Raw genomic sequence first — 14898 nt, 5'->3', positions numbered from 1 at the left:
TTCCTCAGCGACTGCTGTTTTCTGAGAGGTAATGAGGATCCGGGAAGACTTTCAAATGCCAAAATCAAGCTTTTTAGGTAACCGTCCATCCACCCTGCCTAAGGTTAAGTCAAGTGCTAATCATCATACGTTTGAGTGTCCATCCACTGCCAGTACTATTCTTCTGGTACTTTCTCAAGGATTTCCTACCTAGGTACTTTATAGCATTGACCAGGAATGTATATACCGGAACTGTGACAGTTCTAAACACAAAGTTAAAAGACAGCTTGAAATACAATTGTATTTTCCCTGCTTTCTGGCAAAATCCAAGCCAACCAAAGCAGGGAAGAAGCTATTCTTGTTTAAAGATACCCAATGAAGCAAATCAAACCCACAATGAGATACCACTTCTCACTGAGACACATTCACTAGGATGACTATAATAAAAAAGATGGATGAGAGGGTGAGGATTGGAGAAATTGAAAATTTCATACCAGACTGGTTAAGAGTGTAAAATAGTGTGACTGCTTTGGAAATCAGTTTGGTAATTGCACAGAGAGTTAAAGGTAGAGTTACCAGAAGACCCAGAAATTATACTGTATGTATATACCTAGAGAATTGAAAGTATGTTCACATAAAAACTTGTATGTGAATGTTCACAGCAGCATTATTCATAATAACCAAAGAGTGGAAATAAGCCAAATGTGCATCAGCTAATGAGTGGTTAAACTGTTATACGTACATACAATGGAAAATCATTCAGCCATTAAAAGGAATGAAATACATGCTACAACATGAATGAACCTTGAAAATATTGTGCTAAGTGAAATAAATGAGACACAAGGCTGCATATTGTATGTGTGCTAAGTCACTTTAGTCATGTCTGACTCTTTGCGACCCCATGGACTGTAGTCTGCCAGGCTTCTCTGTCCATGGGCTTTTCCAGGCAAGGATACTGGAGTGGGTTGCCATTTCCTCCCCCAGGGGATCTTCCCAACCCAGGGATTGAACCTGTGTCTCTTAGTTCTCCTATACTGGCAGGCAGGTTCCTTACTGCTAGCACCACCTGGGAAAGTGAAAGTCGCTCAGTCATGTCCTACTCTGTGACCGCATGGACTATATAGTCCATGGAATTCTCAAAGCCAGAATACTGGAGTGGGTAGCCTTTCCCTTCTCCAGAGGATCTTCCCAACCCTGGGATCGAACCCAGGTCTCCCGCATTGTAGGCGGATTCTTTACCAGCTGAGCCACCAGGGAAGCCCAGCACCACCTGCGAAGCCCCACCAATATTGTATGGTCCCATCTGTATAGAATATCCCAAATAGGCAAATCCATAGAAACAGAAATTAGTAGTAGCCAGGGGCTAGAGGAAGGGAAAATGGGGAATGATCACTTATGAGTACATACTACCTTTAGAGTGATACAAATATATTAAAATTGGATAATGATGATGATTGCATTACCCTGTGAATACACAAAAAACTACTGAACTGTACACTTTAACAGGGTGAACTTTGTGGCGTTTTAATTATATCTCAATAAAACTACTATACAACACATTAAAGTTACATTTTTTTGCCTATTTTACTTATTTGTATAAACTTCTGTAATTAAAAAAAAGTTTAAAAATATTTATGATTTGTATTTTTCCTCTTGTGAAGATGTTGCACAAACATATTTCTTGTCACATTAACACCTCTCCTTTTTCTCTCATCAACCCAGCCTGGAATCCTAAAGCACTATGACTTTCTTTTGTTGGTGGCTATGTTTTTAATTACTAATTAATTTTCAGTTGTGCGGGGTTTTTGTTGCGGCACTTGGGCTTCTCATTGCGGTGGCTACTGCTTGTTGCAGAGCACAGGTCCATGGGCTTTGGCAGTTGTGGCTCATGGGCCCTACAGTGCTCAGGCTCCAGTAGTTGAGGTGCTGGGTTCAGTTGCTCTGAGGTATGTGGAATCTTCCCAGAACAGGAATCGAACCCGGGTCCCCTGCATCAGCAGGTGGATTCTTATTCACTGTACCACCAGGGAAGCCCTGGTGTCTGTTTTCTTTATGTGGATGATAATACTGCATTCATCAAGTGTCACCAGCTCTATCCCAGAAGAATGCCAAGGAATGTGATCTTGTAGTAGGACAGGGTAGTGAGCAGCATTTGGTTTATACAAGGGCAGCCTAGGCAAAGGAGGGGCTGGTTCCTTCCCTCAGTGTCCTTTGGAACAATGGCTTAAGGCAGTTTGACAGACCTGTCCAATATCACCATCTAGTTAACATTAAAAAAATTATTTTTAAAAGATTTTATTGGAGTATAGTTGATTTATAATGTTGTGTTAGTTTCAGGTATACAGCAAAGCAAAACAGTTATACCCATAACCACTCTTTTTTAGATTCTTTTCCTGCAACATCTATTTTCTTCTCTTCTGTACCTCTTAAAGAGGAAAATACAAAACAAACAGCAGCAGAAACTGTGATATTCTAATATATTAGAATATATTACTGTCATCGTTGATGACTTTTAAAAATTTCTTCTCCCCTAGTTTTTCCTTGCTCCAATCTTAAAAGAAAAAATTCCTCTAATCCTGTGCTCCTCAAAGTGTGGTTTCTAGACCCACAGCAGCAGCACTGGAGGACTTGTTAGAAATGAAAATCACGGGCCTGTCCCACATCTGCACCAGGCTTCTGACACTGTGGGGGTGGGGCCCCATGAGCCCAGTGTTACGAAGTCCTTCCAGTGATTCTGAAGCACAGCCCACGCTGTAGTGCCACGAAATCGTGCCCCCCTTTTCTTAGGCAGCAGCCTTTCAGTATAATATACAGTAGTAGGCAGTATAGATTTGCTGAGTCACCTCCCTTTCCCTTAACCCTGAGCAGTCCATTCACCACTCTGGAGTCTCTCCAGCGAATGTTTCCTCAACATTTTCTCTCCAATCTTGGAATCCAATTGCTCCTTTCTGAATAGAATTTGTGGTGCTTTTCATTGTTTCTGGGGATTGCCAACAACGCCCTACACAAGAGATCCTCGCAGCACTTCCTGGCAAGAAAGATAAGAGGATGTCATGAAAAGAGGTATTTTTGTTTGAATGTTTATGAAATGTTATGAAACATTTTTTTGTGAAAATAAGTGCCCCACTTCAATTCACAAACTTGAATGTGCAAAGGGGAATTTGATTTTTAAAATACATACCCCTAAGTCTCAGATTCTGTAATAAAGATGTACTTTCTGGGGTGGAGTCCAGCTGTCTTCAAGCTCACAAGTGACCCTGGTGATTCTGAAGATGGTCGGGACTTGCTCCCTTTGAGAAACATCGCACAAAGCAGGAGATTTAGGGTGGGGGTAGGGCTTCCAGAACTCTCCCCTTTGCAAAGTTGACACTCACTGGAAAATTCTACAGTTTTTTTAAAAAAAGTAACACAGGACCTACATGTTTTTAGGACCTTTTTCATATATTTAATTTAGTGACTTAATGTTTAGGAAATCTTTTAGTCAAGTTCTTTGACTCTCAAGATTTAAAAAAAAATAGTTATTAACACCTGAAAGGTAAACCATTAATGTAGCAGCTGTTTTTTTAGATGTGAAAGTTATTCTTGAATAATACATACCCTGACCAGTTGTAGAAACTATCCTGAATAAAGTACCTTTATTCTATACTTATATTCTCTTAGTAACTTTGAGACATAGAAAGTTATATTCCTTCTAAAGTTTGTGTGGCAGTTGTCACTGTGAAGGAAATTCTTTTTCTTATTGTTCAAATATTGTATGTATCAATATTAGAGGGTGAAATATATATATCTATATATCTATATATATATATAGCCTGAAAGAGACCATGATTATGCATTAATTGCTAGGATTCAAGGTGATTATCTGTTCCCAGTTTAGTGTTACATCCTTTCAGACTTTCTAAGGAATTTTTTTCTGCCAATGTCATCTCAATATTTTTACTTGTAAAGCACTGGGAAAATGACTGCAGTTTTAGTCTCGTAAAATAGAACAGAGTTGCCAACTTCCCCATTATTGGCATTTGGACTTTGATAATACTGTGGGATATTTAGGAGGATCCTTGGCCTCCACCCGCTAGGTGTCAGTGGCACCTCCCCCTCAAGCTGTGACAACTCATAAATATTCCAGACATTGCCAAATAACTTTTTTTTTTTTTTTTAGGTTTTACAGTAGCCACATTTTATTTTTATTTTTTTTAAGTGGAATATTTTCATAGCTCAATATGTTTTGTTTTTATTTTTTATTTTTTTCCATTTATTTTTATTAGTTGGAGGCTAATTACTTTACAATATTGTAGTGGTTTTTGCCATACATTGACATGAATCAGCCATGGATTTACATGTGTTCCCCATCCCGATCCCTCCTCCCGCCTCCCTGCCAAATATCTTTAGGGGGGCAATATCACCATAAGTTGAGAACCACTGAAATATAAACATCAAGTTAAAAGAAGGTACAATCCACTTAAGTAGCCATATAGAACATTTTAATGCCTGTGGTCAAAGTATTTTTGCTTTTATGTTGAAAATAGTGCGTCACTTCTAGGAGAGTTCAGTAAGAAACACCACTATTTTGTGAAATCTGAAAAAACTATTCTGGACATATTGTACCTCTGTTAAATAAGAAGCGTATTTCAAAGCATAACATTTATAATTAAGAAAAAGTGGACATCAGAAAATGTAAGTGGAAAAGAAGATGATCACAATAGAACAGGGAAAGGAGCAGTATGGACCAGTGATAGCAGTGTTGCAGTGATACAACGACATACTAGTAGGCAATACTTAGACAAATATTTGTGCTAGGCATGTTATTGCTTCTGCAGGTACAGAGATGAAAAACAACTGTTTTCTTCTGTTGAAAAGCTCAGAGTTTAGGGACAGAGACATATTATCATAAAAAAGAATGTACTGGAAAAATTATGATAGAAATGTCTACTGCTGACTTGTAATAAAATGATTGAAAAATAAGAATCCTAGCTGTGTGAGCAGGGTGGTTCACACTTGGCCAGGTTTCTGTCAACTTGACACAGAAAATCAGTTAAAATAATTCAGACAAAAGTTCTCTTCTGCAACAAATAAGCTTGAAACATTAGCTTATTGGGTGATGTGAGTTGAAGCAGCTGAACTATTTTGCCAAAATGATCAGGGTAAGTGGTTCAATTTTCACTTCACTAGACTGTGGAGATGTCAGAGTGCTATTGTCTAATGAATTAAACAAATGAACTCCAACTTGGGAGATTTGAGTTTTTAAAACATATTAATGCTGGGTATAACTTTAATACCGGGTTTTTGGAGAAAGTATTTTCCACTTATAGACATATTCTGGCTTACTGGGAAAATCCTTTAATTTTCCTATTTCTTCAGTGATACTATAACTCCAAGTACCACGTGGCTCTTCAGCAGAAGAAAAGGCAAAAAGAGAAAGTATTAAAAATTCACATAAACGTAGCTTCAGTTGCCTTTTTGTCAGGTGGGATATAGACAAATTTGCTTTGCTGGGATGGTGGCTTTGGGCTGAGCAGAGGTTAAAGATACCGCTTTGTCTTAAATTTGTTGGTCTTTCTGGACCTACTGACCTGAATAAACAACTATAAGAATGTCAGAAAACCAAGGATATGGGACTGGGATAACACTGTTGGAGGTGAGAACACAACAGCTATGTATGTCTACCAAGTATTTCTGGTTCACCTGGCTTCCTTTTAGGCATCTGATAGGATAGCATCAGAAAAACATCTATTTCTGCTTTACTGACTATGCTAAAGCCTTTGACTGTGTGGATCACAATAAACTGGAAAATTCTGAAAGAGATGGGAATACCAGACCACCTGACCCACCTCTTGAGAAACCTATATGCAGGTCAGGAAGCAACAGAACTGGACATGGAACAACAGACTGGTTCCAAATAGGAAAAGGAGTATATATGCAAGGCTGTATATTGTCACCCTGCTTATTTAACTTATATGCAGAGTACATCATGAGAAATGCTGGACTGGAAGAAGCACAAGCTGGATTCAAGACTGCCAGGAGAACTATCAATCACCTCAGATATGCAGATGACACCACCCTTATGGCAGAAAGTGAAGAGGAACTAAAAAGCCTCTTGATGAAAGTGAAAGAGGAGAGTGAAAAGTTGGCTTAAAGCTCAACATTCAGAAAACTAAGATCATGGCATCTGATCCCATCACTTCATGGTAAATAGATGGGGAAACAGTGGAAACAGTGTCAGACTATTTTTTTGGGCTCCAAAATCACTGCAGATGGTGATTGCAGCCATGAAATTAAGACGCTTACTCCTTGGAAGGAAAGTTATGACCAACCTAGATAGCATATTAAAAAGCAGAGACATTACTTTGCCAACAAGGGGCCATTTAGTCAAGGCTATGGTTTTTCCGGTGGTCATGTATGGATGTGAGAGTTGGACTGTGAAGTAAGCTGAGTGCCAAAAAATTGATGTTTTGAACTGTGGTGTTGGAGAAGACTCTTGAGAGTCCCTCGGACTGCAAGGAGATCCAACCAGTCCATCCTAAAGGAGATCAGTCCTGGGTGTTCATTGGAAGGACTGATGTTAAAGCTGAAACTCCAGTACTTTGGCCACCTCATGCAAAGAGTTGACTCATTGGAAAAGACCCTGATGCTGGGAGGGATTGGGGGCAGGAGGAGAAGGGGACTACAGAGGATGAGATGGCTGGATGGTATCACCAACTCGATGGACATGAGTTTGAGTAAACTCCGAGAGTTGGTGAAGGACAGAGAGGCCTGGCGTGCTGCGATTCATGGGGTCGCAAAGGGTTGGACACGACTGAGCGACTGAACTGAACTGAGGATAGCATCTCTTGGTTGGATGGGGTCATGTGACTCTTCTTAGCTAATGAGGTGTGAGCACGCAGGACATAAGTCTACCTCTCTGGAGTATCCGACTACTTCAGGAACCCTCAAGCTCTTTCTCCTCCTGGCATAGTAATTAGCAACATTTGAGACATGGTTTCTCTATCCACTTGAATCTGAGTGCTGTGAGCAGAGCCCTCTGCTGAACCATGACGGGTATGTGTCATTTAAGGGTTTGGCAAAGTTCTTCTGTAAAGGATGAGACAGTATTTTAGGTTTTGCACGTCATAATGTCTCTATTATTCCTCTACTCTGCTGTTCTGTGGCATGAGAGGCCGTTAAAAAGTATGTACAAGGATGGATGTGGCTGTGTCCCCCACCTCCCCAAACTATTTACAAAAGCAGACAGAGGGCCACTTGGTTCAGGGACTATAGTTTGCAGATCCCTATTTTAAGTCACAGCTTTTAGAACTGTTACTGCAGCATAATAACCTAGCCTATCATGATTTCCTGTGGGCTGAGATGAATCCCCAAATGAGAGTCTTTATCATGTGTTGTCATCTATCCTCCCTTTCAACAATCCACTTTCTCTTTTCTTGAATCTAATTTAACTGACCAGTCTCTTCATGTTTCAGTAACTGCTATTTCATAATGTGCCAAAGAAAGGCAGAAAAGGCCTTTCCTTCTTAACACATAATCACAAGACCTCTTCAGCTCAAACCTGAATCACCAAAGGTCTCCAAGTCACTGGTTCTCACACTTGAGCAGGTATCAGAATCACCTAGAGGGCACAGATTGCTGGGTTTTAGCTTAAGTTTTTGATTTTATAGGTTTGGGAAGAATTTGTCTAGTAGTTCATGTCTGATCTTAAAGACAACAATCAAGTTCTAATAAAGTAGTAAAAAACTTTTAGATTTCACTGGGCACAAAAATTGGCTGAGAAGCTTGTTAAAACGCAGATTACCTCAGCAGATTTGGGGTGGGGCCTGATATTTTGATAGTGATAGTGGTCAGGCTGAGGACACTAATTGCTGCCAAGAAGCTAAAAGATTCTAATCTTCCTTTCTAGCCCTTAGCATAGTGTTTAGATTAGAGTAAAGCACAGTTCTGTGCTTAAGTCTTAAATAACCTCAGGTCAACTTTGACTTCACTCACACCTAATGAGTTAGCAAATCCTTTTGGTTCTGCTATCACAATGTATTTATAAAGCATCCAACCACTTGTCACCACCTTTACTGTAACACCCTGACCTTGGCCACCACCAAGGTCTCTGGGCTGGATTATTTCAACAGCCTCTTAATTGGGCTCCCAGCCTCCGCTCTTGCTCCATCCTCACTCTCACTTCTCACATTTACTGTAAATTCTTTATATAGCAGCAAGAGGGTTTCTTGAAAACCCAGGTTGATTAGGTTACTCCCGTTTAAGACTATGCACACGGTGACTCCCCATTTCATTCAGCAAAAGCCAAAGCGCTTCAGTGGTTTATCAGGCTTCATCTGCTGGCTCTCTTTTACATCTTCGACCTCATCTCCTGCTCTGCTCTTGCCACTCTGGCCTCCTTGCTGTTCCTTGAACCCACCAAGCACATTCCCATCTCAGATCCTGGCACATGGTTTTCCCTCCACCTGGAAAATTCTTCCTCCAAGATGAGTGAGTGACCTTTATCCTTCAGTCTTGGCTCAAATGTCACTAATGCTTTTCCTGACCAGCTTTTTTTTCTCTACCTCTTCACTCTGATATATATTTACTTATCTTCTCCTGACTTAGAATGAGGCTCCATGCACACAGAAATTGTTTAAAATCCCTAGCGTTAAAGAGTTCCTAACCCATAGTAAGGTGCCCTATAAACATTTGAATGAATAGACAACAGACTGCAACTAACTGGAATATCCTGAGGATGTAGGCTACTGTTTCTCCAGGTTCCCTCAGGATACATGTTGCCAACCAGTATTACTCATTTTATTCCCCAGTAAACAGTGGGTTTGGTAGCATCCTTTCCTATATTCTTTTCTTGGAATTTAAATAATAAACTGAGTCATTTACTGTTGTCATACATTGTGTTGCTGAATTTTCCACTGCTTATATTCCTTTTAATACGTTTTCCTCCAGCATTTCGTCTTTCTTTTGTTCACCGTCCACAACCTTATTCCAAGGCTGGAATAGTTCCCTTGGAGGAAAAAAAAATCTCATGTTCATTTAACATTTGCTTAAAAGTTTTCGGTAAATCTAAAAAAAAAAAAAAACGAAAAAAGTCTGATTCATAATACTCAGGCCTATTGGGTACATGTCATCTTAAGATAGCCGAAGATTATTTGTAACATGAGTCCAGAGTTTTATAACTTGAAACCATCCATCTTGCTCATTTCCAGCGCGTTCTACAGAGAACTCCTAGGTTACCAGGTGATTGTGTTGTAGGGGAAGCGGCAACTTCTCTTTAGACCTCTTGAGGTGTGGGTTTGCCTGCTCTGCATATAAAGGAATTCTAGAAGCTGGGATTGCACCACCCACCCCACGCACCCCTTACTTGCAGAAACCCTTCTCTTCCCCCCAACCCCCCCCCGCAAGAGGGCTCTTCGTGGGGCAGTTGCCAGCTCCAGATACAGCTGCTTGACACCTATTGTCCCAGTTTGGACGTCCAGCGACTTTGCCTGAAGGACCCTAGCTTCGATTTCGCCCCAAACTCAAGCTACCGCTCCGACAGCCTCCCCGGGGCCCTGCCCACCTGTACCGGGCGGCCATCCCCTCGGGACAGGGCCTCGGGCAGGGCGGGCGGGAGGCCAGGCGGGCCCTTTCTCGCAGGCGTTCGCGCCGGGCAGCCCGAGCGGCCGTGAAAGCCCCCGCCCGCCGCTTCTCCCGCCCCCTCCGCCCCAGAGGGCCGGCTGCCTAAGTCCCTCCCGCTCCCGGCTCTCCGCCTCACTAGCAGCGGCTCTCGGTGCAGCGGGGACAGGGCGCAGCAGCCTGTGCCCACGGAGCGCACGACACTGCTCGGAACGCACCGCTACCCTTGTCCCCTCAGCCACCCACTCGGGATCTCCAGCGGCCTCCGCGCGCGCACGGTGAGCGCCACCCCGGGCGCTGAAGGGGAAGCGGGCCGCTGCCCCGAGTGTCCTTTACCTCCGGATCGTCTGGACCTGCGCGAGGGGCTTGCTCCTCAAGTCTCCTCTTCCCCACCCCCACCCCCGGTCATTTCCAGTGCCCTTCTCCACCCTACTCCACCTCTCAGCCCCGACCTCTCTCTTCCCTCCCTTCCTCGCAGGGAGGCGAGGGCCGGCCCTCACCGGTGGGGACCGTTGCTCTGGCCGTTGGCGGCCGGCGCTGCGAGGCCCCGCCCCCGGCGCGAGTCTAGGTGCCCCGGGGCCGGTAGGCCAAGCCGGTGGCTCGCGCGGGGGAGGGGCGGTGCGAGGCCCGTCCGGGCGCCCTGCTGGCGGGTCGCGCGCGCGCCCGCGGCCCTTCCTGCCCCGGCGGCGCGCGCCGGCCCGGTCCCCACCCCCACCCACTCGCGCAGGCTCCCGCCCGCTGCGCGTTTTGTCCCGCGTCTCGCCCCGTCCGCCGACTGATTCGCCGCTCTTGTCCTTCCTCCCGCTTTTTCTTCTCTTCCCTCACGGTCTCAAGATGCCTTCGGCCACCAGCCACAGCGGAAGCGGCAGCAAGTCGTCTGGACCACCGCCGCCTTCGGGCTCCTCCGGGAATGAGGCGGGGGCCGGGGCCGCCGCGCCGGCTTCTCAACACCCCACGACCGGCACCGGGGCTGTCCAGACCGAGGCCATGAAGCAGATTCTCGGGGTGATCGACAAGAAACTTCGGAACCTGGAGAAGAAGAAGGTGCCAGGAGCTGGCGGGGAAGGGAGGGTTTGGTGCTCGGACCCTGACTTGCCGCAGGCTTTACCCTCCCGGTCTCGGACTCTTCCCCTTCACCCAGGCCCGGCCTCCGCAATCAAGCGGAGCTTCGAGCCCAGAAAACGGGCTCCGCGGGGAGGTGCTTGTCAGCTGACGCGGACGCGGCTTTGGCCCCCAGGCCTCTTTATTACCGTCCTCCCGCGGGGGCCAGGCCTCCGGCCTCGGCGACTGGGTTGTGTGAGGGTGGGGGCCTGTCCCGTCGCCAGGCATTTAACTGTGGTGCTGTGCTCTCGGTGGCGGAAGCCCTTTTTCTGTGACGGGGGTCAGCGAGGGGAAAGGAAGAGGTCCCGGGGTGGGGGGCGTTCAGGGCCCAACCGACTGCCTCGTGGAGTTGGGGCGGCCTACGTCCTGGAGGCTTGGGGCTTGTCCGCTTGGTTACCGTGTACTTGAGGCCTGCGCAGCGGCCCCTCTGCTCCCTCGGGAGGGAAGTGTTTGGGGTTCTTAAAGGAGAGTCGCCTCTCCCTCAGGCCCCTCTCAGGCAGGCCTTGGATTTGCTACCCCCGCCCCTCTCTGACGGGCGCCCCTTCCTTCTTTGTTTCAATTGTCCGGGTGTCCCCCCGAGCCTCACGCTTCACGCGACCCGGAGATTTTCTGCAGCCATTCTTTGCCCCTTGGGGACGCACTGGAGAGGGCTGGGAGGGAGACTGCGCGGGTCGACACTCGGGGGGGGGTGGGTCCGGGTTGGACGGAGGGGCTCGCTAGGTCTCTGGGCACATGGAGAGCGCGTCTAACATGGCGGCGGCTGCGGGGAGAGGGAAGCGCTCTACGGGAGCTGCATTGTGAGCACAAAGCGAAAGAGGGGGAGGGCAGAGACCAGGCAGTCGCCCGACTGGCCTCCCTCGGTCCCCCCTCCAAAAGAAAAATCGAGCCACACCCACAAATTTTGGATTGAATATTTAACCATTCCTAGGTCACGCTGTGAGGTTTATCTTCAAGTTGGTCTTTTGTTTTATTTTGTTTCAGCGCAGGACTGCCAGCTCTGTTTAGAGGGACACGTGTGTATGTGCGCCTCGGTGTGTGTGTGTTTGTGTGTACGTGTAGAGAAAGGGTCTTAGCAGAATGAATAATTCAGCCTTCAGTAAGATTGGAGGTGGAAAGGGAAAACAAATCAGTAGTACAAAAAAAAAATGGGGTAGTTAGATCTGTGACTATTATGCAAACTTTTGCCTTTTACCTTAAAAAGGAAATAACTTGCTTTAGTAGCTTCTGTTTATCTGCCTCTAGTAAAACATATTGTAACATCTTGAATTTTGAAGAAGTCACTTTAAAATGTTTATTTTGCCAGCCACCAGATAGTGTTAAGATGTAATGGTAACTACTTGGCTAAAATTTGGGCTGTGGGAAATAACTTGAAAACTGGTTATATTTAGGCCTTAATTATTTTGATCGCTTGTTTAATGATTCATTTTACATTTTCGGGGGAGTTTTAAAGCATTTTTAGAGTTTTTAAATTTTGTCTTCTGTGTTTGGAAATTTACTTGAACTTTATTTGAAATCGAGAGATGCGCTAGTTGTGGATTTCTACCTTTTGCTGATCCTTTATTTTGATTAAGTGTGAATTTATTATAACTGTTTGAAATTATAAACTGAATTTATCAGTGCTACCAAAGCAACAAAATCATTTTTATTGTTAAGGAGCTACATACAAGTATGTAATAAGCTTGCTCAAGACCAGTGTCCTCTGAGGCTGCCATCTTTGTTAACTGTATTTGAAATTGAGACTTAGCTACATTATAAAAACCTCTTAATTCAGTAACTAACCCTGTCAGTCTTGGTATTTAATACCCGAATGAAGAACAATATTAATGATGTAATATTTTAAGTGTAGACATCTTAATTTAGACATTTATGTTTTAATGACTGAAAAATGATTCTTGAAAGACATTTATAATATAAAGTCATGCACTGATTACCAGGTAACTTGGTTGTGAGGTAAGTTGGATTCTGGTGTTCAAGTGTATCTGAAAAAATTAGTAAGCTAGTTTTATGAGGGCCTGAACTGTGACAGGTCTTTTCATGTGTATAGGTTTGTAGTACTGTACATTGCCTACCCCCTTCCCCCCAATTATAAAGGAGAAGATAATGTAGTTATTATTACAGAGACCATAGACAAGGCTAGTAAGTAGTGAAAAATTCCCTTGTAATGATGGAGATTTAGTACAGTACACAGAGCAACAAATGCCTTTCTTGTCTTTTTCCCCTGTCTTCCCAGTGTTAGGGTGCTAGGTAGCAGAAAGGTCAAATTTCAGTTAGGTGAGGCTTTTTGGTAACTCACAGACTGAGCTACCTACTTGTTACATAGTTGAGTTTGGTAGTACCAATGTTGTGACTTACTATTAAAACTGTAGGTTTTAATTTTTGAGAAACTCGGAGCATTTGGGTTTTCCTCTATAATCACATCTAGTTTCTAGTTTAAATAGAAATTTTTCTATATCTAGATATTACTGTATGAATGGATTTAACTAGGATCCATTTTTTAATAGTGTTTCTAATACACCTAAAGTAGGATTTACTTTACAGACCAGTTTTTAATCCTTTTACTTCAGTTTCTTTAGCAAGTTATATTTGAGTTGTATTTTAGTTTTGACCTTTTCATAGGTGCCTTCTGGACAAAATGTCTTTTTCCAGGGATTCTGAAATTAAGTATCCCTATAAAAATTATTGCTTGATAGGTAATACCACAAGACAGAGAATTGAAATAATTGTATTGTACTTCAATGAAGAAACAAAGTTACTTAGAGGGAAGCTAAGCATCTGTTCAATGAGAATGCATTCTTAACTTTGATGAAATATGATCCTGTTATGTAATGCAACTAAATGGCCTGGTGGTTTTTTTGAAATTTGGGCTTTTAAACTATGTGAGTGTTAAGCAAAGAGAAGAAATGCAGCTATAATAAACAGAATCATGTCAAATTTCATTTTCCAATCTTTCAACTGATTACAGTACAAGTAACAATGAACTGAGTGATTATCTAGTTCATCAATTGGCATAGAACTGGGCCCTAGGCTATGCAAGATGATATTTTGAAACCAAGTCTTAATTTTAACTCAAGGTGGTGGGTTTAGTTGCTAAGTTGTGTACACCCCTTGCGACCTCATGGACTGTAGCCTGCTAGGCTCCTCTGTCCATAAGATTTTCCAGGCAAGAATACTGGAGTGGGTTGCCATTTCCTTCAGGGGATCTTCAGACCCAGGGATTGAACCCTGGTCTCCTGCATTGCAGGCATATTCTTTACCAACTGAACTACCAGGGAAGCCGCTTTAATTCAAGGGAGAGTTCTTTTATATGGTAACAGGTAATCATTTTTGAGATAGGATAAAGTATGTTTTAATAGATGACATTTAAAATTGTTAAACTCCATTCAAGTGTAGTAAGTTTAGACAGTAGTGACTTTGATAGACGAAAGATTAGTGTTGTCTAGCAAAATGACCTGACAGTTTTTAACCAGTACGACCAGAAGTGATAGACAAGTATACTGTTCTTCCTACCTCCTAAAGTCTTTCTGCTCTGTGTTTCTTTGCAGTTCATACTATTCTGAAAAAAGGACTGTTTATTGTTAGGGTAACACTTCTTCACAGAGCAATTCAGGGCGCCTCTCTTACGGATTTTCAGTGCAGGTGCTGTACAGAATTCTCAGTCTTTTGAAATAAAAATGTTTATAACTTGTATAAGCAAACCCTTTTCTTGGGGATAACATGTGAAGTTTTTCTTGACAGTTAACATCTCTGAAGTGCTAGTTTTTCCATTGGTTGCATGGACTATTCCTCTGCAATGCAGAGAGCAAGGTTGCTTTATTTTGCATTCACCTTGTCACAGAAGAAAAAGTGTAATGCCTAGTTTGTTTCCCTCTGCTTGTCTGGGTGTGCTCTGTGAGTATGTGACATAGAAAAGTATTTAAAAATTGAGTTTGAAAAGAAAATGATGTGAATTATCTTATGTGATGACGCAAATACCTTTTTCTGGAATGAGAGTAGAATTCTAAGTATGATAATAAGAATGTGTTGTTTTAAGCTGGCCATATTTTACTCTAGAATAATTCGTATGTTTGTATCAGAATATTTGTATCAGTATAAATTTTGTCTGAGTTAGAGATTAAGCATACAGTCTGTCATAATTTTATGTAATTTCTTAGTTTACATTTAGAACTAGATGAGGACTAACCTAGTACTACTTCGTCTTTTAAAAAATTAATATTTGCAAAA

General features: G+C 43.1%; 1 protein-coding gene and 1 long non-coding RNA gene across 3 annotated transcripts in view; one reads left to right on the top strand and one right to left on the bottom strand.

Annotated features, from left to right (window-relative positions):
- Positions 1-2258: 2258 nt before the first annotated feature.
- Positions 2259-10263, bottom strand: LOC139037099 (uncharacterized). 2 transcript variants are annotated; one of them, XR_011489909.1, is made up of 3 exons: positions 9913-10263; positions 3161-3269; positions 2259-3007 (listed from the first exon to the last, which is right to left on the bottom strand). It is a non-coding gene; the product is annotated as an uncharacterized lncRNA (long non-coding RNA). The 2 variants fall into 2 exon arrangements; XR_011489910.1 differs by having other exon boundaries at positions 10077-10263.
- CAPRIN1 (cell cycle associated protein 1) overlaps positions 9676-14898 on the top strand; it is a 34758-nt gene continuing 29535 nt past the window's right edge. The window contains exons 1-2 of the mRNA XM_020912243.2: positions 9676-9854; positions 10411-10620. Of these exons, the coding sequence (XP_020767902.1) occupies positions 10411-10620 (210 nt within the window). The 5' untranslated portion in view covers positions 9676-9854. The remainder of the gene's footprint in view (positions 9855-10410; positions 10621-14898) is intronic.

Source organism: Odocoileus virginianus, chromosome 10 (assembly GCF_023699985.2).
Source record: "Odocoileus virginianus isolate 20LAN1187 ecotype Illinois chromosome 10, Ovbor_1.2, whole genome shotgun sequence".
Taxonomy (NCBI): domain Eukaryota; kingdom Metazoa; phylum Chordata; class Mammalia; order Artiodactyla; family Cervidae; genus Odocoileus; species Odocoileus virginianus.
Note: the sequence above shows the minus strand (reverse complement) of the source record. Positions and strands in the feature narration are given on the sequence as shown.